At 37.3% G+C, this 22582-nt stretch overlaps 1 protein-coding gene across 4 annotated transcripts in view; it reads left to right on the top strand.

Moving 5' to 3' along the window:
- Window positions 1–21936, top strand: part of LOC138064543 (adenomatous polyposis coli protein-like) — a 103903-nt gene extending 81967 nt beyond the window's left edge. For all 4 annotated transcript variants that reach the window (XM_068927561.1, XM_068927559.1, XM_068927562.1 and 1 more), the window contains exons 10-16: window positions 1109–1487; window positions 2757–2852; window positions 3708–3847; window positions 5345–5422; window positions 7979–8095; window positions 9118–9332; window positions 9839–21936. In XM_068927561.1, coding sequence (XP_068783662.1) covers window positions 1109–1487; window positions 2757–2852; window positions 3708–3847; window positions 5345–5422; window positions 7979–8095; window positions 9118–9332; window positions 9839–16400 — 7587 coding nt within the window. In that variant the 3' untranslated portion in view covers window positions 16401–21936. The remainder of the gene's footprint in view (window positions 1–1108; window positions 1488–2756; window positions 2853–3707; window positions 3848–5344; window positions 5423–7978; window positions 8096–9117; window positions 9333–9838) is intronic.
- Window positions 21937–22582: the final 646 nt, after the last annotated feature.

The following is a 22582-nucleotide window of genomic DNA, read 5'->3' as shown; positions in this document are numbered from 1 at the left end:
CCACAAGTCTCATTTCTTGTTGAGCTGGTGTATTCTAAAGAAACACACCCACTGCTACTTAACAGTTCCCTTTGGTAGTTTCTATATGTTGTGCTGTGTGTTGGAACATTGCTGGTTTTGTTGCCTTTAGGAGCTTTGGGTATCTAGATAGTATCTAATGTTATCTTTTACATCATATTGTTTCTACTAAAAGTTCATTAAGAGAACCAAACACATTTCTCATCTAAAGCAAACGGAATGGGAAAGACAAACCTGAGAGTGCATTGGCTGCTGTGTTATATGACAACCAAGGGAACCCCTCAAAAATTGCTATTTTTGAATTGAAATTTAGTTGCTCTGAATTTAATGTGTAATGCTCTTTTTCTAGTGGCTTGATTTATTTGACAAATGCTTAGTACTTTATATTGTACATGTTAAACGAGCATTTGTTCCACTTCTGTTATCCATTGAAACTGGAAGAAGGCTTAATTGACCTAGTCAGTTCTGCATTAGCTGTAAATAATCTGGCCCCTATGCAAATTGTTTATCCTAACACAAAATGATGTGTTAATTTGAAATAGTTTTAAAGGAAATTTTTTTTAATGTGTGTAAGATTTTTTTTAAATTACCATGTGAATTAAAAATTAATGAAATCAGCCTTATCCTTTGTCTAGCATAACTGTATTAATTCCACATATCAAATAATTTTTCACTGAAGAGCATCTTTAACTGAAAGTGACTCATACAGAACATTCTTTTTGAGATAAAATTCATTTAAATATATTCTAGCATTTCCAAACTAAAGCACTTTCATCAGTATGTTTCTTTAGCCCTTTGGACAGTGGAGAGTTAGAAGTCTTCCTGATTAATCTTGTAGGTTAGTACAGTTACATTCAGTTACCACCCAGTTATTCTAGCCATTTAACCACTAAGTGAGATTTATTAACGTTAGAACTGATGAAGAACCAGTAGTACTTATTTTATTGTTTGTAAGTAGTACAAATTCTGGCACCATTATATAAATACATTTTCTTTTTTGTTGATGTGTACCATTCAGAACTTCACTTTAATCTAATTTAATATGTATTTTTTAAATGTAACTGTATTTTTAAAATCATTTGACCTGCAGGTGGAAATGGTGTATTCATTGTTGTCAATGCTTGGTACTCATGATAAGGATGACATGTCGCGAACTTTGCTAGCAATGTCTAGCTCCCAAGACAGCTGCATAGCCATGCGTCAGTCTGGATGTCTTCCTCTCCTCATCCAGCTTTTACATGGCAACGATAAAGACTCTGTGTTGTTAGGCAACTCTCGTGGTAGTAAAGAGGCCCGCGCCAGAGCCAGTGCCGCACTGCATAACATCATTCACTCCCAGCCTGATGATAAGCGAGGCAGACGGGAAATCCGCGTGCTCCATCTTTTGGAGCAAATCCGTGCTTACTGTGAAACATGTTGGGAATGGCAGGAGGCGCATGAACAAGGCATGGACCAAGACAAAAACCCAAGTAAGTTCTGTGAACGGTGTGGAAATGTTTAAAAGATGTTTCGAAAACAGTGAGTTTACCAAAAAAAAATCTGATTTCTAGTTGAATATAATGTTAGGTTTCTTTTAAATAAATATGTATATACTTTAAGTTGAGGTAGATTTAGGAAATAGTATCTATTACTGATGTGACATCCCATTTATAAATTTGGTCTTTAAATCATAGGCCTTTCTATGGTTTTCAGACACAATTTTAGCGTTTTGTATTTATAACCTACGAATTAATATTAAATTTTATACTCATTGCTCTTGTACATTTCAATGGGTAATGATTTGTATCTAAATAAAAAAATAATCCCAAATTGCTGTTTGTTCAGGACACACATTTCCCTTAGGAGAGGGACAGAGGGCGCAAATTAAGTAATCTCATTCTAGTCTGTTCAGTATGATGTAAACTGCTGTTTAAAATGTTGTACATAAGAAACGTTTCGGTATTAAACTACCAGAGAAGTGCCATTTTAAGTGAATTGGAGTTTTCTCAGAGAACAGCTTTAACAACAGCAGCAAAAAGATACACCCTTCACGATTACATAACTTTTTCTGAATTAAAAAGAGGTTTAAGGTTGCCATTTTTAAAATTTGTATTGCAGACCTCTATGTCAGTAATGCTACCGAAATCAGTGGGCTCTGACATGGGTGCTGGAGTTTAGTGCAAGAATCGTTTTGCAGAAGTGGGGCTCTGAATAAGTTGTACCAATACAATTTGTGCTTTAGACAGTCTCGTTTGCGATATTATGAACTTTAAAAGTTCTCAGTTATGAAACAAAGGCTTTAATTAACCATTCATAAGGACATGAAGAAGAGAGCCAAGGAAACAGCTTCACGTTAGATGTTGTATTATTTAGTGCGTCCAGAAATTTTAAGTTTATTGATTTATGTCGCTAAGTTTATTATTTTTCCAAATGAATTAGATAATTTTTTTTGTACTTGAAGTCATATTTCTTACCAATACATGCATTCAGAATTCTCCCTAAATTCTTTTTCCTGAGGAGTCTTTTCAGCATCAAGTGTACTTATTTCTAGTACATAGATGTAATCTTGGGCCTCTGTGTATACGCGTTTATTATTAGTGTTCCTAATTAGTTGTCTGGTTTTGTATCTTGCCGGTGATCCAAATCCTGAGTAAATAGCAATTCGTTTATCTCTAAGATTAGATTCTCTTTGGAAAGCTTATGATCTAGACAAAATAACACGCCTAGGAAATAGTAATCGTTCCCTTTTTCCGTATCAGTGCCAGCTCCAGTTGATCATCAGATCTGTCCTGCAGTATGTGTTTTGATGAAACTTTCGTTTGATGAAGAACACAGGCATGCAATGAATGAGCTTGGTAAGACCAAATGGTTTTCTCTAGCTTCCTTTGAAAAGCTTGCTGGGAATGCTGACAATCCTTTCTTGTATGCTGCACTGAATATGAAGCTTTTTTGCTACTAGTTTAAACAATCGTGAGTTCATTTGTATCAGTAGTTGCCCTGTCAGTGATTGATGCAATTTAAATGAACTTAGCGCTAGACCATTTCTCACTGGACAGGTTATTATGCAAGTTAACTCTTTTTCCTGGCATGAGCTGTGAATTTTGGAAGAGTATTATTATCATGGAAACATTTGTGATTTTAGATATATTAGACTTAGAATCGAGACTACTTCTCTGGGGGGGGTTTTGTATCATGAGTTAAGCGTATTGATAGGTTCCTGTGTAGTAGGCTGAATTTTGTAGTCCATCACCTGTCAATTCTGAGCCGCTTTTTATTATCAGTGAAAACTTCCTATGTATTTTTTTCTGGGAAAATAAAATTCAGTAATAATTATTAAATTAATAATTACCAGATTTTCTGAATAGCCTTGTAAGTAATTGGTGCGAGTTCATCAGCCAAATGTGATTTTCATTGGATGAAATTAACAGATGAGTGTGCTTTTTACATCTTCAAAAATGCCCCCGTTCCCACCTTTCCCCCATCATCTTAAGATCATGCTACCAAGCCTTTCAGTTTATACTAAGGACAGGATTCAAGGTCCAGAGTCAGTATTTAACAATATGTTTAAGAAATTATTGTTTATCTTTCTGACCCTTTTGGGTTTCACATATTTGAGATTTTTTTCTGTATATATGAGTGTAATTTGCTCCTTGGTGTGTGTACTATATTCTTACGTTAAGCTTATTTTTTTTTTTAATTTCTTTTTAAAGGAGGTTTGCAGGCCATTGCAGAACTGTTGCAAGTGGACTGTGAAATGTATGGACTTACAAATGACCACTATAGTGTTACATTAAGAAGGTATGCTGGAATGGCTCTGACAAACTTGACTTTTGGAGATGTGGCAAACAAGGTAAGAGAGAATTTCAGGCATACGGTAATTTCAGTTTGTAGCTGTGTTTGAACTGTTGTTCTAAATTGTGAGTGATGAAAATCTCCAGGATAGGATATTACTCGCATTTGGGTTCACAACAGAAATTCCCAAAGAATTGTGCCATTCCATGCTGTTCCTAGCAGAGGAGGCCACAAATTGAATGTTTTATCACACAAGTGTAATATCAACTTTCATATGAAATGAAGTTACTCTTAGTTTGTCAGTGAAACTCAGGATTTTTATCTGTTGGTTTTATTTCTGTATAAACGGTACACTAGGTCTTTCCACAACATGTAGCACCTGATGATTATGGACCAATGATTATGGATAATGATTGGTTTTTCTGAGAGTTAGGAACTAAAACTGTTAGTTGAGTCAAATTTTGTAGAGTTGTCACTGAATTATATTATTATTGTCTGATGAATTTTTGCAGTCATCTTCAGTCTGGATCCTCTTTCTTAAATGTTTGGAGCATGTCTGGCTAATAATGGGCACTACTTAAATAACTTGAGGATAAAATGGACTCCCTGATTTCAACTGGGGACCTTGCTTTCAAATGATTAAAAAAAAAAAAAAATTAATAATTTCTTGTCCCAGAGTTTTCCAAGATATGGCTCTTAAAATAATTTCATTCAGACAAGACTTTTATCTTTCTACTCTAACGGAAGATATATTCAAGAGTGAATGGAAATAAAACCATGTTTCATATTACTCACTTTTTGCTCCAGGTTTAAACACGGTAAAGTGTAAATCCCTGCTACAAATAAAGTCTTCACAAAATATTGGCTCTTAAAATCATCTGATTAGTAATTGCTGCAAGGCTGAAGTTACTGGGTTTGTAGCACAAAGAAAGCTGCTCAGTGATACAGATGTGTTGTACAGCTGATGAGTATCAGTTCTACTTTTTGTTTTTGAGGAATTAACTTAATTAATTTAGTTATGCGTGTCACCAACAATTACTAATGTAAGCCATACAGATTTTCAAGTACTTAAAAAGGCAGTTTGTTCTTCAAGGCTCAGGGATGTTGATGTGTTTGTGTAAGTTTTAAATATTCATACTACTGTCTGATGTAAGATTCACAAAGTTTATTTGAAATAAAAAGTATGATTGTGAAACTCACCAGGCAGCCAGTAGCGATGCGTTATCAACTTACAGGTGAGTGTCCAGTGTGTTATCTAGGACATAGTGAAGATGGCTTGCAAACTAGTAGTGTTTCAGGTTTAGTCCTAGGCCTGTTGTCAAAAATACAAGATTTAGCACGCCTTTAGCAGGCACGTATTTCCCAGAATAGAAACTGGTAGTTATGCTTAACTTTTTAATAGCCGTAGACCAAATATCTGTTGTTGGCAGCTTATTTCACTAAGCTGTGTTGAACTTCAGAGATGATTATCTTAAAATATCAAAGCATTACGCACAATCAAGCTGCCTAATCTGCTATTTAATTCTCTTTTTTTTCCCCTCCTGATTCCTAACAGGCTACATTATGTTCTATGAAGGGCTGCATGAGAGCTCTTGTAGCCCAATTAAAATCTGAAAGTGAAGACTTGCAACAGGTAACTTCCTTTTGAGATGAAATACTCCCTTAGCTTAGACATTTCCGTCATCTTGCATCTTTTCCATTTCATTATGTTATGCTGAATTATTGTATCTCTGCTCTCCTTTCCTAAGGTTTACTTTCCTTTTACTCGTTTTACCTCTCCACCTTATTTTTATGCTTGAATTCAGGTCTTCTTTCATGGAGTCTCTAGTGTGCTGTCCACAGAGATTCTTTTTTTTTTTTTTTCCCCCCCCTTCAAATGAGGCTCTCTCTTTTAAATATGCACCATCCTTCCTGGTCTGATTGTGTTTTTTCTTAACTGTTGTTCTTGTGTTGTCTTGTCAGCAGTAAGTTACATTATCTGTGATGCAAAGTTTGTATCTGTCTTTGTTCTGTAAATTATGAAGTACAACTTTGTTGCTGTACAAATGCTCAACTGAGGGTCAAATTCTGTTTTTTCACCAAAGTACATGTTATATACAGACTACAAAACTTATTGGAAGTCTGGTTTTCAAGATGAGCGTGAGCAGTCTGAGGTTCTCTCATTTAGTTTACTGCTGATAGTGCTAACAGACCGGGATTACACTGCTGGTTAATGCAGTATTGTGGCATCTGAGGTTCCTTCTACTCTAGCAGCAAATAAATAATAGAGGAATAATAGTAGAGAGTGCTCTATTTCAGAGGGCAATCTACAATTACGCTTGATGGGGTTGTTCTGTTAGCACATGCATGCCAGCTCTCCAGACTAGCACCTCCCAGAGAAGCATTGTAAGTGTCAGCAAAGTGTTTGATGTGACACCAAAAGGGTCTCTTCCAATGGCTTATGCCACGTAAAGAAAAACACCTGGTAAACAATCTTTTTTTTTTTTTTTTTTTTTTTAAACCTTGTAAAGTGCTTTGGGTGACCCTGAGAGTGTAGAGCACAGACCTGTTCTTCAGTGGTATGGAAATTGTTTAAAATTATTAAATATGAAATTGTAGTTCCCTTTAAAAAAATATATAATGTAAATAAATCGGAACAACTTTTGGAAGGGAAAACCCTCACAGTTTGAGTGAATCACCAGAAAATAGGTAAAAGGACAATTTTTAAATATAATTGACTTTATCTCTTAAGACTTTTCCCCACTAGAGGAGTAGCTAACTAATTATAATTGAGTAACTAGTTAAAATTACAAAACAGGTCTCTGATTTGGTATTAGGACAGATATTATGGATATGTAGTACTCTGGAAAAGGAAGTCAACTGCAAGGGCACAGCGTTGTATGATTATTTGGATTTATCAAGATTAAAGAGACTGTGAGGAAATGCAGAGATGTGTAAAAAGATCTTAAACAGCATATGATATTCAGTATTTAAATTGAAAGTACTGCGGGTTCAGCTATTCATATGCATTACTACCTTTATGAGTGCTGGCAGCTCATTTAAAACAAGACCTGAAACTGCTGTGGTGACAGTGAACAAAAACATCGGCTCAGTGCAGCAAGGGTTTAAAAAGAAAAGAATAATTTGGAATAGTTGGATTTTTTTTTTTTAATTCTTATCACCTAATGGTCAAAAAAACCTGCAGAAACGATTTGGGATGAATGAAATTAGTGATTTTAAGTCCTGAAAGATATTTTCATTGAAAGAATATTGTAAGTATTGAAAGACTGTTACAAGTATTGCAAGAGACATAGTTTTGACCCTAAACAAATGAGGACATGAGACACAGAACAACATAAGGAATGATATACCACAGGTAAATTGCGCCCATTACTTTTTTCAATCGTGATACCAAGGAAATTATCAATGAAATGAAAACTAAGAAATTTAAATTAAGCATTAAATGTCAAGACCAATGATTTAGTAATATTTTGAAAAGCTTATGCACTTCCTGTGACAAGAGCAGCCATAGAAAAAATGCATGCTTACGCCTGCCCATAAATGGATGAAGTTAAATATTATGGGCTGTCCATTATGGTGCCCAATTGCATTTTACTTTGAAGCACCTCAATCTAGTTGCTGCCGAGAACAAGAACTTAGGCTGAATGGCTACCCATCTTCCATGGGTAACTATTCTGATTATCACAGTGTATTTTTTTAATTACTTAAAAGAGCTTTAGAAGCGTTAATAAAAGTAATCATACCGTACCTCTGAAAATCAATATCATAGAGAAGGTAAAAACCATTGTCCGGTTTTACAATTGGAAAAGCTGAGAAAAAGATAATAGAAATTTCTCTCCTGAAATTATATAAGAAGTCTACAACAGACATCAGAAGAGAGCACAAATCTGAACGTTTGGTCCAATTTTTCAGCCTATGTGGAAAGAAGGGAACCTGCTTTCAAAACTTTGTTTCATGTACACGCACACAGAAAACAGTACCTTTGCTCAAACTGTCCAAACGGAAACGTTTGGACGATATATCTAGGACTAGAACTGAAAACAAATTTCAGCAGAAGGCTACTTCATTAGCTGAACGTTACCGTTGTTAATGGATTCCATAGTGTTCCGGAAATCCAGGAGGATGTGCTGATAACCTACTAAAGAAATAGCTCTATTGAAATACATTATTTTTATTTCTTGTTTTGCAGGTCATTGCAAGTGTGTTGAGGAACTTGTCCTGGCGAGCAGATGTAAACAGTAAAAAGACTCTACGTGAAGTTGGGAGTGTGAAAGCATTGATGGAATGTGCTTTAGAAGTTAAGAAGGTATCATATATAAATGACTATGAGATAAGTTTTGAAGAGATTATATTAATTTTACCTAAAATACCGATATTATCCTTTTTGACATAAGCCGTTGGTCAAATATTTGAAGTGTTTCAGGTAGTTCCCTTGGAAGAGGAGAATTGCTTTGAGTTAACTGGGCAGCAGCTGATCACAGTGTAGCAATGACATCTGAGAACCACTAACATTTCTGGAATTTTATTTATGAGGGTTGATAGCTTTCACTGTTCAGTTTCATGAGCTGTGCTGTTCTAATGGCACATTCCAATAGCATTTTTTATTATTTGCCATTTAATAAAACTATCTTCTGATTTTGTGAATAAATAGACTTCCACTTCTGCCATTCTATAGATGTATACTTGGTATCCAGACAGGATTATATTCTGACCCAGAGTCCCTTGCCTGCTAATCTACAGACCCTTTTTACTATTACGGTAGCTGGCAAGTACTGTGGCTCAAACTTTCTCGCAAGCAGTAACAAATTCATAGATGAAGGAAGGAGAGAGAAGCAAACAAAAGCAGGTATGGGTGCAGTGCCACCTGCCTCGAGTTTATCAGCACAGAAGGCAGAAACTGAAACACACTTAATTCATATTTGTGAGGAAAACAAGAGAAATGGAGTGGCATATGCAGGAAAACAGAAAGCAAAATATTGGCCATCAGTATACAACGTGTAGAGATTTCATGCCAAACAAAAATTAAATTCTGTAGTTAACTGGAAAGAAGCCAGATTCCATGGTAAATAAATTTGTTGTTTGCAAGTCTGGGATAGAATCGGTGAAGCAGTTTGTTTCTCCAAGCTGTGTTTTCAGGCTCTGTGCAGATTCAGCAGGAATTATTTCTTTCATTTATTTTTGGTTCACGTTTCCAAAGCTATCTTTGCATCCACGGGAGCTAGAAAAACAAGTTTATTAAAACCTCATTGAAGCTGGCTTACATATTGCTGAGGGCTTCTGATCAGTAATTGAAAATTCTTTAATTCTGTAATTTTATTATTTTCCTAGGAATCCACCTTAAAAAGTGTTTTGAGTGCCTTATGGAATTTGTCAGCACACTGCACTGAGAACAAAGCTGATATATGTGCTGTTGATGGTGCTCTTGCATTTCTAGTTGGCACACTGACATACCGGAGCCAAACAAACACTTTAGCCATCATTGAAAGTGGAGGAGGAATATTAAGAAATGTTTCCAGCTTAATTGCTACTAATGAGGACCACAGGTGAATATACTTTCTAGTTTTCTGAAAATCTGTAGTGATACCAAAAGTATATTTACTAGACAGTTTTTATGACTGAGTTCTAATATGAATGCATGTATTAAGTACAGTAATTAAGGATTAGCTTTTTTTAATAGATTTGATATTCCATTTAGATAACAGGACTATGTAAAAGGATTAATGTATTTGCTGCTTGTTAAATGATGAATTGAACTGCAAGCTTTTCCTAACAAGAGAAATTCATTAGCTATTTCAGCCATAGGAAACCACCCGGAATGGAAAATTGTTTCGTATGGAGAGGGTTGTGTGGGAGCAAATTATTCATATCCACAGCAGAATTTGATTAGCATTCAGCTTAAAATTGAGGAAAAATAAGGTATATTTGCCCTGGAGAATTCATATTTTATCTTTACTAAGGATTAAACTTGCTTATAGCATCATAGATTTTTGTTGTTTTGTCCTTTTGAAGTGCCACTTACTAACTCTTGTTTTCAATTGCTCAACACCAGGCAAATCTTGAGAGAGAACAGCTGCTTACAAACCTTGTTACAGCACCTGAAGTCACACAGTTTGACAATAGTTAGTAATGCGTGTGGGACCCTGTGGAATCTTTCTGCACGAAATGCAAAGGATCAGGAGGCACTCTGGGACATGGGAGCAGTTAGCATGCTCAAAAATCTCATTCATTCAAAACACAAAATGATAGCAATGGGCAGTGCTGCAGCTCTAAGAAATCTGATGGCAAACAGGCCAGCAAAATATAAGGATGCCAATATTATGTCTCCAGGATCAAGCTTACCATCCCTTCATGTTAGAAAACAAAAGGCACTGGAAGCAGAATTAGACGCTCAGCATTTATCAGAGACTTTTGACAACATTGATAATTTAAGCCCAAAAGCTTCTCACCGTAATAAGCAGAGACATAAGCAAAACATATACAGTGAGTATGTCTTGGACGCCAATCGGCATGATGATGGGATTTGCAGATCAGAGAGTTTTAATACTGGTAATGTGACTGTACTTTCACCATATTTAAATACTACAGTGTTGCCTGGTTCCTCTTCCTCCAGTAGAGGGAATACAGAAAATTCTCGATCTGAGAAAGACAGAAATCTTGATAGGGATCGTGCAGTGGGTTTGAATACCTATCATCCAGGTACAGAGACTACCGGGAACTCCTCCAAGAGAATAGGAATGCAGATTTCTACTGCTGCAGCTCAGATTGCCAAAGTTATGGAAGAAGTAACGAGCATGCATATTCCACAAGAAGACAGAAGTTCTGGTTCCACTTCTGAAATGCACTGTTTGACAGAGGACAGAAATGCCCCGAGAAGAGCAGCCACTGCCCATACTCACTCAAATACGTACTTTCCTAAAGCTGAAAATTCCAACAGGACATGTCCTGTGCCTTACACAAAAATGGAATACAAGAGAGCTTCAAATGATAGTTTGAATAGCGTCAGCAGCAGCGATGGTTATGGTAAAAGAGGCCAAATGAAACCTTCCATTGAATCGTACTCGGAAGATGATGAAAGTAAATTTTGCAGTTATGGTCAATACCCAGCTGACTTGGCACATAAGATACATAGTGCAAATCATATGGATGACAATGAGGGAGAGCTGGACACTCCTATTAATTATAGTCTTAAATATTCGGATGAACAGTTAAATTCTGGAAGGCAGAGTCCCTCCCAAAATGAAAGATGGGCAAGGCCTAAGCACATAATAGATGATGAAATAAAACAAAATGAACAAAGGCAGTCCAGGAGCCAAAACGCAACTTACCCCGTATATTCTGAGAGTGGAGATGATAAGCACATGAAATATCAGTCACCTTTTGGACAGCAAGAATGTGTTTCTTCCTTCAGATCAAGAGGATCCAGTGGTTCAGATCAGAACAGAGTAGGCTCCACTCTTGGAATGAATCAGAAAGTAAACCAGTCCTTGTGCCAGGTTGATGATTATGATGATGATAAGCCAACAAACTACAGTGAACGCTATTCTGAGGAGGAACAACATGAAGAGGAAGAAGACAGACCAACCAATTATAGCATAAAATACAATGAAGAGGAACATCATGTAGATCAGCCTATTGACTATAGTCTAAAATATTCAACAGAAGTTCCTCCGTCTTCTCAGAAGCCGTCTTTTACTTTTTCAAAGAGTTCATCAGTGCAAAGCACTAAAACTGACCATATTTCCTCAAGTAGTGGGAACACATCAGCCCCTTCAGCTAGTTCAAAGAGACAGAATCAGCTTCACCCAAGTTCTGCACAGAGCAGAGGCAGTCATGCTCAAAAGACTGCCTCCTGTAAGACTCCCTCTATTAATCAGGAAACTATACAAACTTACTGTGTGGAAGATACACCGATATGTTTTTCAAGGTGTAGCTCTTTGTCATCGTTGTCATCAGCTGAAGATGAAATGGGGCGTGATCAATCCACCCGTGTGACGGATGCTAATAACACACTACAGATAGCAGAACTAAAAGAGAACAGTGGGACTCTGTCTACAGAAGGCGCAGTAAGCGAAGTCACATCAACATCACAACACATTAGAACAAAATCGAGTAGACTTCAGACTTCTAGTTTATCGCCTTCTGATTCCTCTAGACATAAAGCTGTTGAATTTTCTTCAGGTGCCAAATCTCCCTCGAAGAGTGGCGCACAGACTCCTAAAAGTCCACCAGAACATTATGTGCAAGAGACTCCGCTCATGTTCAGCAGATGTACTTCTGTAAGTTCCCTGGATAGTTTCGAAAGCCGTTCAATTGCTAGCTCCGTTCAAAGCGAGCCTTGCAGTGGAATGGTAAGTGGTATTATAAGTCCCAGTGATCTTCCAGACAGCCCTGGACAAACAATGCCTCCAAGCAGAAGTAAAACTCCACCCCCTGCCCAAGGAGCTCAAGTAAAGAGAGAAGCAGCTAAAGGTAAAGTACCTAGTGCAGAAAAGAGAGAACCTGGTCCTAGACAGGCAGCCGTGAATGCAGCTGTTCAAAGAGTTCAGGTGTTGCCGGATGCTGATACGTTACTGCATTTTGCCACGGAAAGTACACCCGATGGATTTTCTTGCTCTTCTAGCCTGAGTGCTCTGAGTCTTGATGAACCATTTATACAGAAAGATGTAGAGTTAAGAATCATGCCTCCAGTACATGAAAATGAGCATGGAAACGAAGCAGAACCTGAACAGCCAGATGACGCAAAGGATAACCAAGAGAAGAAAGCAGAGAAGCCTACTGAAGCAGAAAAAGACATTCTGGATGATTCTGATGATGACGATATTGAAATACTGGAAGAATGTATTATTTCTGCAATGCCAACAAAGTCGTCACGTAAAGCCAAAAAGCCTTCTCAAGCATCTGCTTCAAAAATACCTCCTCCTGTAGCCAGGAAGCCAAGCCAGCTGCCAGTTTACAAACTTTTGCCTTCACAAAGCAGACTGCAATCCCAAAAGCATGTGAGTTTTACACCTGGAGATGATATGCCACGGGTATATTGTGTTGAGGGTACACCAATAAATTTTTCAACAGCTACATCTCTGAGTGATCTCACGATAGAATCACCCCCAAATGAGTTGGCCAATGTAGAGAACGTGGGTGCTGGGACAGACTCAGGGGAATTTGAGAAGAGAGACACCATTCCTACAGAAGGCAGAAGTACAGATGACTCTCAGAGGGTGAAAAGCTCGACTGTGACTGCCTCAGGACTGGACGATGACAAAACAGAAGAGGGTGATATTTTGGCCGAGTGCATCAACTCAGCTATGCCAAAAGGAAAAAGTCACAAACCTTTCAGAGTGAAGAAGATAATGGATCAAATTCAACAAGCATCTTCATCTCTAAGTAACAAAAACCAATCAGAAGGTGAGAAAAAGAAGCCAACATCACCAGTAAAGCCTGCTCCCCAGAATAATGAATACAGAGCACGCATAAGAAAAAACACAGAGCCTAAAAGCAACATTAATAATGAAAGAAGCTATTCAGAAAACAGAGACACAAAGAAACATCTTAAAAATAATTCAAGAGATTTTCATGACAAACTTCCAAATAATGAAGAGCGTGTAAGAGGAAGCTTTGCATTTGATTCCCCTCATCATTACACACCTATTGAGGGAACTCCTTACTGTTTTTCACGGAATGATTCCCTAAGTTCTTTAGATTTTGATGATGATGATGTTGACCTTTCAAGGGAGAAAGCAGAATTAAGAAAAGGAAAAGAAGCAAAGGAAACGGAAAGCAAAGACTGCACTAGTTCCGAGCAGTCTTCAAATCAACAACCAAGTAATAGGACACAAGTCTGTCAAAAACACCCACCAGGCAGAAGCCAGCCTAAAAGTTTCTCTCAGTCAACTAAAGAAATTCCAGACAGAGGAGCAGCTACAGATGAGAAGATGCAGAATTTTGCTATCGAGAACACACCTGTTTGTTTTTCTCGCAATTCATCTCTTAGTTCTCTCAGTGATATTGATCAAGAAAACAATAACAACAAAGAAAGTGAACCTGCAAAACGAAGTGAGGCTCCTGATTCACAGATAGAATCGAGTAGACCTCAGACTTCCGGTTATGCACCTAAGTCGTTTCATGTTGAAGATACACCTGTATGTTTCTCTAGAAACAGCTCCCTGAGTTCTCTTAGCATTGACTCGGAAGATGATCTTTTGCAGGAATGCATTAGTTCTGCTATGCCTAAAAAGAAAAAGCCTTCAAGAGTAAAGAGTGAAAGTGAAAAAAATAATTCCAGAAATATGGGTGGTATACTGGCAGAAGATTTAACCCTGGATTTGAGAGATATACAGAGGCCGGATTCAGAGCACGGTTTCTCACCTGATTCAGAGAACTTTGATTGGAAAGCTATACAAGAAGGTGCAAATTCTATAGTTAGTAGCTTGCATCAAGCTGCAGCTGCTGCATCGCTGTCTAGACAAGCTTCATCAGACTCTGATTCTATCCTTTCATTAAAATCTGGTATTTCTCTAGGGTCACCATTTCATCTTACCCCAGACCAAGAAGAAAAGCCTTTTACTAGTAATAAAGGTCCAAGAATTCTTAAGCCGGGGGAGAAGAGCACATTGGAGTCTAAAAAAGTAGAATCTGAAAATAAAGGAATCAAAGGAGGGAAAAAAGTGTATAAAAGTATAATTACAGGAAAAGCTCGCTCCAGTTCAGAAGTTTCAAGCCAGCTAAAGCAACCACAACAAACAAGTATGCCTTCAATTTCACGTGGTAGGACAATGATTCATATTCCGGGAGTTCGAAATAGCTCCTCAAGTACTAGTCCCGTTTCCAAGAAAGGCCCCCCCCCGAAAAACACAAACTCCAAGAGTCCCAGTGAAGGCCAAAGTTGCACTAGTTCTCCAAGAGGAGTCAAGTCGTCAGTGAAACCTGAGCCAGCTCCTGTAACTAGGCAACCCTCTCAACAGGGTGGATCAAGTAAAGGACCTTCTAGATCCGGATCTAGAGATTCCACTCCTTCCAGACCTCAACAGCAGCCATTAAGCAGGCCTCTGCAATCTCCAGGCCGAAACTCAATTTCCCCGGGAAGAAATGGTATAAGTCCTCCCAACAAACTGTCTCAGTTGCCAAGGACCTCATCTCCTAGTACAGCTTCAACTAAATCTTCAAGTTCAGGAAGAATGTCTTACACATCACCGGGCAGGCAGATGAGCCAGCAAAACCTTGCAAAGCAAACTGCCTTACCTAAGAGTAACAGTGGCATTCCCAGAAGTGAGTCTGCTTCAAAAGGATTAAACCAGATTCTCAGTAGTGGTGGATCCAACAAGAAGACTGAACTGTCCAGAATGTCATCCACAAAATCTAGCGGAAGCGAATCTGACCGATCGGAGAGACCTGTGCTAGTTCGTCAGTCAACTTTTATTAAGGAGGCTCCGAGTCCAACCCTAAGACGGAAATTAGAAGAGTCTGCTTCATTTGAATCTCTGTCTCCTTCCAGGCCGGATTCTCCCACTAGGTCCCAAATACAGACACCAGTTTTAAGTCCGTCTCTTCCTGATATGTCTTTATCCACTCATTCAACTGCCCAGACTAGTGGTTGGCGAAAATTACCCCCTAATCTGAGCCCTTCTGTGGAATATGATGGGAGACCAGTGAAACGTCATGATATAGCTCGCTCTCATTCCGAGAGTCCGTCTAGATTGCCAATCAATAGATCAGGAACATGGAAGCGTGAGCATAGTAAGCATTCCTCCTCGCTTCCTCGTGTCAGCACTTGGCGAAGAACTGGAAGTTCTTCCTCAATTCTGTCAGCTTCTTCCGAATCCAGTGAAAAGGCAAAGAGTGAAGATGAAAAGCAATATGGAAGTTCTGTTTCTGGACCCAAGCAAAGTAAAGAAAGTCAAGCACCAGCTAAAGGTACTTGGAGAAAAATAAAAGAAAATGAAATTCCTCAAATAATGAATGATCCTCAGCATTCTTCCTCAGGTGCAACAAATGGCTCTGATTCCAAAACTCTAATTTATCAGATGGCACCAGCTGTCTCGAAGACAGAGGACGTGTGGGTGAGGATAGAAGACTGCCCAATTAATAATCCTCGATCTGGAAGGTCCCCAACTGGCAATACTCCCCCTGTTATTGACAGCCTTTCAGAGAAAGGGGGTGTGAATGGTAAAGATTCTAAAGAGAGTCAAGAAAAACAAAATGCAGGGAATGGAAACGTTCCTGTTCGTACCATTGGTTTAGAAAATCGTCTGAACTCATTTATTCAAATAGACAGTCCAGACAAGAAAGGAACTGAAACAAAACCTATGCAGAATAACGCTGTTCCTGCACCAGAAAATAATGAAAGTACTGTTAGTGAGCGTACACCATTCAGTTCCAGTAGCTCCAGTAAACATAGCTCTCCCAGTGGTGCTGTTGCAGCAAGAGTGACTCCTTTCAACTACAATCCAAGCCCCAGGAAAAGTAGTGCTGACAACAGTTCTGCTCGGCCATCACAAATTCCAACGCCGGTAAATAACAGCACAAAGAAACGTGACTCGAAGACAGAAAATACAGACTCCAGCGGAACTCAGAGCCCTAAACGTCATTCGGGCTCTTACCTGGTGACTTCTGTTTAAATACATCAAAAAAAAAAAAAAAAAAAAAAAAGGAGAACTGATGTATTATTTACAGCACCTGTTGAGAAAACCTTTGTTCCAAATGAAACCTTAAAAGACTGGGGATTGGTTTTATTTGTTGTTTTATTTTTTGTAAATAGGTTTGATTCTTGTTAGAGGGTCCTTGTTCTGGAAGCCATATTTGATAGTATACTTTGTCTTCATTGGTAATATTTTGGAGGGATACCTGATCGACAGTTTGGAGTAAAATTGCTAACGCAATTATATTTGTACAGTATGTTTAACATGTATTTAATTAGCATCCCATCCCATAATCCTTTAAATATTGCTTGTCTTGAAATCATGACCCTTACAGATAGAGATGATACAGTCATATTGCTTTATCAATCATTTCTAGATTACAGACTGACTAAACTACATCAGGGAAGAATTGGTATTATTTATGCAAAAAAAAAATATACTCAGTTTTAGTATTTGTGAGTCCATCTAACCCAATAATTAATCATGTGGCTGTGAAATTCACAGTAATATGGTTTCTGCTGAACAAGCTTTCCCAGCCTGCTTTTCTGCATGAATGGAACTGATGGTTCATTTTCTGAAGCAATGATTAACATTTCTGTGGTCACATAATGTGCATAGATAGCTATGGTGTAACAATTTACACTCTCTTTGTGCTCTGCAACAAAAGGAAAACTGTGTAACTGTAAAACCTTGAACAAAATTATTTTACCTGAACTAGATTTTATCTTCAAGTAGGTAGAATTTTTTTGCTATGCTGTAACTTGTTGTATATTCTGGTATTTGAGGTGAGATGGCTGCTCTTTTATTAATGAGACATGGGTGATGTCTCAACAGAGGCTAAAATGAACATTTCAGAATAAATTATTACTATATGTAAATTGTGTGTGTTACTTCTGCATTACATAAAAAGACGATATTTTATTTTGAGATGTCACCTTATAATGTCTTGTATAATGCACTTACACTTAAGGCCTGGTCCAGCAGAATCATGCACCTCCACTATTCACCCTTCTTTATTACTGACAATGGCTGGTTGTAGGATGCTTATAAGAGTTGCAGGATCAGGCCCTAGGTCTTCTGTACTATATTTGTAATTGAGACGGTTTCACACATCTCAGGTGCATAACAAGGCTAAAGGCAGGGTATTTCCAGAAGCCAAGCAGTATAATTGTTTTCTTGACTGCAAGCCTGAAACAATATTGTATGTATAAAAGTAATATTTATAAAACAAAAGATTTTTTTCTTAATTGGGAAATAATGTAGAATGTGAAATAGTGACTGTAAGATGAAATTTTAATTCTATTTGAAATCTTCATGCATTTTTTATTTATTTTTTAGAAATGATCGAGGGAAAAATATTGCAAAAATTCCATGATAAGAAATTCATTACTGTAGTAGAAGAAGAGTTGTATACACAAACCAGAACATCTGCTGCCTCAAGCCTTTTTGATGCGCATATGGTTTGTGCTTAAACAATGCTGAAAAGACAAATCTGTGCTTAAAATATATATGCGGTCTGAATTTAGATGGGATTTGGTTTAAAGCAGAGACACTTATAAAAGAATATAATATTAACCATTGTGCGTATGATTGAACAAACCATGACATAGCATCTAGGCTTCTTGTGTGTATCGACTCGACTATTCTAAAGTTAGCATTCTAAATAATTGGTATGCAGGATCCAAAACGTCCTGATATCAGGATTCCCTGAAATAGAGCAATTTAACTTTATGGTAGCTTTAACGCAGTTGTAGAGTGTATCACATCTGTGGCTATTGTACTTCCTCTGATATTGAAATTAATCTATTTTTATCTTAAATTCTGCATATGAAATGCACTTTTTATTAACAGAAATGAGATGCTATCAACAGAAGTCAACTAAGATTAAATTAAAAGTCAATACCAAAATAACCTTTTTGGAAGAAGTGGTATGTTATTTCCTCATTTATACTTTGTCTCCCATCAAATTTGCTTATAGGCATGCTATATTTCTATATCATCTGGTGAGTCTCTTAACCAGCAGCACTCCTCATTTAATGTATCTGCATATAACAGTCATCACAAAAACCTTTATTATCAGTATTACTGTCCTTTTAAAGATGGAGAACTAGAGGTGGAGAAAGACTGTGATTTGTTCAAAGTCAGAGCTTCCTATTGGAGTAGAATACAGAACTCCATCCCTGTGTCTAAAATGCAAAACCATCTTTCATATAAGTTTATGTGATACTTTTTTTGTGTTGGGCTTTTAACTGTTGATAGGTACGTATACTGTGTAATCCAGGACGGTCAGTTGGCATCAGCTTTACATGTACATCTTGCTAAGAGTTTAAAGTCAAACTGAATCCAGATAAAGAAATTCTGATTACAGTTTTATAACTGAGCTATTTAAAAAAAAAAAAAAGATGAGGTGAAACAATAAATAATTGTATGTGTATTGTGCACTAGAATGTCTTTGAAAATTGCAGTGGCCTCTCTAGATAGTCTGGGAGGTATTTCATGATCATTATAATTGGGAAGTTTCTCTTAATAACCTTATAACTAGCCTATATTTGTAGCAAAAATGATATAGGTAAGATAAACTTTCCAACTATAAGGGTAGTGAAACAGTGAAATATGCTTCCCATGGGAGTTGTTAAATTTCCATTATAGAAGTTTTAAGAAGAGGTTTAGCAAACATCTCTTAAGGATGGGCTTGAGTATATTTCGTATTGCCTCTGTGCAGAGAGATGGGCTTAGGTGACCTTTAGAAATCCCTTCCAGACCTACATTTCTCTTGATTCTGCATCTAAAATGTTCAATATCCATTAAGACCCTTTATAGCATCTCTAAGGATATCCCATGATGTTTGATTGATGTTAGCAATTAGGATACCAAGATATGTTTAAGCTTAGCTATAAAAACGGATGGTGGAAATAAAATCTAACACCCACATATACATTTTAAAGCTATTTTCTGTTTATCTGGTTTTGTAATGATGTCTAGATTAATGATAGACGGATTTGGTTTGCGCTGCTAAAGATTTAGGCTTTTTCCTTGGTTTTATTTATGTGAAGTCACCACACTAGGTAACAGGACATTATTTCTATCAAGTCAAAAAGAAGAAAAGCATGGAGCTATGGGATCCAAGACTCATTTCACTGTTCTTCTAGAATGCGGATTTTCTTCTCCAGATTTTGGTAGAACTTCTGCGATTCGCATGCAGACCTTTACTTGTCCTTGAATTAGCTTGTCATTTCCGGTACATATTGAACTAGTACCTGAAAATCAGTTTACTCTGAAAATACTCATAAAGCTGATTTCAGACTGATTTATAGCTTTGTCCTCTTGATGTTGAAAGTGGAAACATGACCACTTTGCAAATTCTAATTCACTTTTTTAAATATACATTCATTTTAGTTTCTTGATGAAAGTTACGTGTGTGCGACAGTTAAGGTTATTGCTCACTTTCTGTGAAAGTTCTTCTGACTAAACATTTCAAACTTTAAAAGGGAACTAATCTATTTTTACTTTTCATTTGAAATTCTCCATCAGAGTATTTTCCCCTAAAGGCTTCAAGATAATTCTCAAAACTCTCTGTCAGACATGCCAGCTGAAGAACTGAAAGCCTTGCCGGGATTTCCTGACATGACTGGAATAATGTTTCAAGCAAGACTTGGCTTCAAAACGCAAATATAATTTACGCTATGTTCTTCACTGTGGACAAGTATCTGTGATGGCGTTGGCAAACTTAGTTGCTGTGTCTTGGGCAAAGGGGAGAAAAGGAAAGATTTCAGAGACTCGGCCATCTTTCCCCAAGAATTCTTTCATATCTTCCCCAATAAATTCCATAAGCTACATAGGGAGAACAATGTTTGTCTACAAATTATTGAGATTTCGTTTTGAAAGTATGCAAGCAGGCCATGAAAATGCAAAACTTTTATCTGCTAATCTGACAGGCAAATTTTTGATGTTCACTTTGGAATATTAAATTAAAAACAAAAAGTTACTCAACACTTTCCAAAAAATGTTTTTTCTGTCATATATAACACGTAGGTGACAATTTAAAATTTTTCCGTGTTAAACTGAATGCAGTAAATCCATCCGGTAAATATATTTACTGCAACTAGTTTTCTGGGAAAGGCTTGAAAGGGTCCTTCCCTAATAAAGACAGTCCCTACTTACAGGGATGTTCTGGAAAATGTTTAGGTGGACTCTTGGAAACTCTTGTATTCTCTTGTTGCTAGATGCCTCCCAAATGGTCTTTTTCTCACCTTGCTCTCTTATTAAATAGTATGAACTGCTGTAAGAGTGTCTCTAACAATCTTCCACCTAAACATAACCTCATTTATCTACTGTAATGCCTTGCAAAATTTCATCCACCTGTCAGACAGCATTGTTCTTGATGAGATGTGTGATCTGAATGAAGCTGTGAATCAGAAGCAAATTGTCAGTCAATAAGAAGCACGACCTCCTCCACATGCTTAAAACTTTGAAGACTTTCTTGAGCCCAGATCACCCAAATGTGTTCACACCTTGCTTCCACAGCCATCTCCTTTGCACTTTTTAAGCAAAACAGTAAAAATGCCCACACTCTTTTTTCATTTCAAATCACATACAAAAACCTCATTGGAGCTTCATAGTTTCCTGTATGCAGAATAACAGATTTTATCTGTAAATGTGTTTATAGAGAATGTTAATGTAGTTAAGGTTGAGTTTTTAGTCAGAATGGTAAGTTGGCTGCTTATGTGTTGTGTTTGGTTACGTATTGGAAGCGCAAGGGAATTTGGTGTGGGGCTGAAGAGCTTAAGAGTTCGCAACAGTAATGTAGGTGTTGGAATCAATTGGTAATGTCTAGATGAATATAAAAGTGTGTATTTGATGCCTCAGTTTTCTGCTGTCAAATTTCAGTCTACCACATGCACTGTTTACTTACTGGAAGACTGGGTAATGCCTCCCTAGCATAGATTTGCAAGTGATCTATTCCTCGTGAAATTTCCAAACAGTTCTGGCTTTACATGCTTATGAATTTCTGCCACTGTAAGATTTCAGAAAAGTATTCTCATTTTGCTGTTTGTGGAAACATCCTTTGCTTGAGTGGCTGTGGAATTGCAATTAGGATATCGTGAAGATGTAGAGGGGGCTTGTTCACTCAGAGAAACGCACTTCTGTCCAGAGAATGAGCCCAAGACTGATGTACACACCGAACATCTCTCACGCCCTGCTTTTTGGTGGGATTTAAGATGCCTAAAGCTTGTGCTGGTTCTCTGCAAAGAATTGTCATCCTCTGAGACTGGATGCATTTTCCCACCTGTAAATGTTGTTTCTCCTTAACAAACTCAGCCCACAATTATCTTTCCTTCAGTTTTGTTGTTTGCTTCTGCCTGAGATGCATTACTGTTTATATCCTAACTCTGTAATTAATTCTTCCTTCAACTATTCTAATGTATTTTGTTTCACAGTATACTAATTCTGAATTTAGGCTTGCTATGCATAACTTATTACCTGCAGTGCTACATAAAATTTCCTCTTGATTGCACCTTGTCAGAGTGGAATTCTTTTCTCGGCTACTACTAAAAGTTAGGCGTCTGTTTGCTGTATTAGAAATATAATTTAATTTAAAAGGAAGTCGCTGTTAAGACAGTTAGACAATGATAGAGCATATCAGAACTAATGCCTCCAAAACATTCTTATTTGATTTTGTTGGTAGTCATGTTTCATACAAACACAAATGAGAAATAAGCTCAGCGACGTGGAATTTACCAATAGAGCTCTGTTTTCTTGCATGTTTATTTTCAAATGAATTCCACAGAACAAAATCTAGTTCTCCCACAACATCATTCCATAATTTCTCTCCATTATTTACCAGAGGTTCATGAAAGAGCTTATTTCATTATGACTTTTAAGCACAGTAGAGACTCAGTTAACTCCAACTCTTTTTTTTCCATAATGAATGCATTTTTAATCCCTGATTAGAGACTATCAAAGGACCTGGATTCGTTGAATTCCCAACATACAAACATACATATTTATACATACATGCACCTGCATATTTTGTACCCTTCTGTTCACTTTAGGCTTTGACATATAGTTAGATCAGAAGCATTTGAACAAAAAAAGATGCACTGTTGCTGAGTTAGTAAGATACTGTGTTTTCTAGTATTTGTAGCTCTCTCTGTTAATAG

This window comes from Struthio camelus, chromosome Z (assembly GCF_040807025.1).
Source record: "Struthio camelus isolate bStrCam1 chromosome Z, bStrCam1.hap1, whole genome shotgun sequence".
Taxonomy (NCBI): Eukaryota; Metazoa; Chordata; class Aves; order Struthioniformes; family Struthionidae; genus Struthio; species Struthio camelus.
Note: the sequence above shows the minus strand (reverse complement) of the source record. Positions and strands in the feature narration are given on the sequence as shown.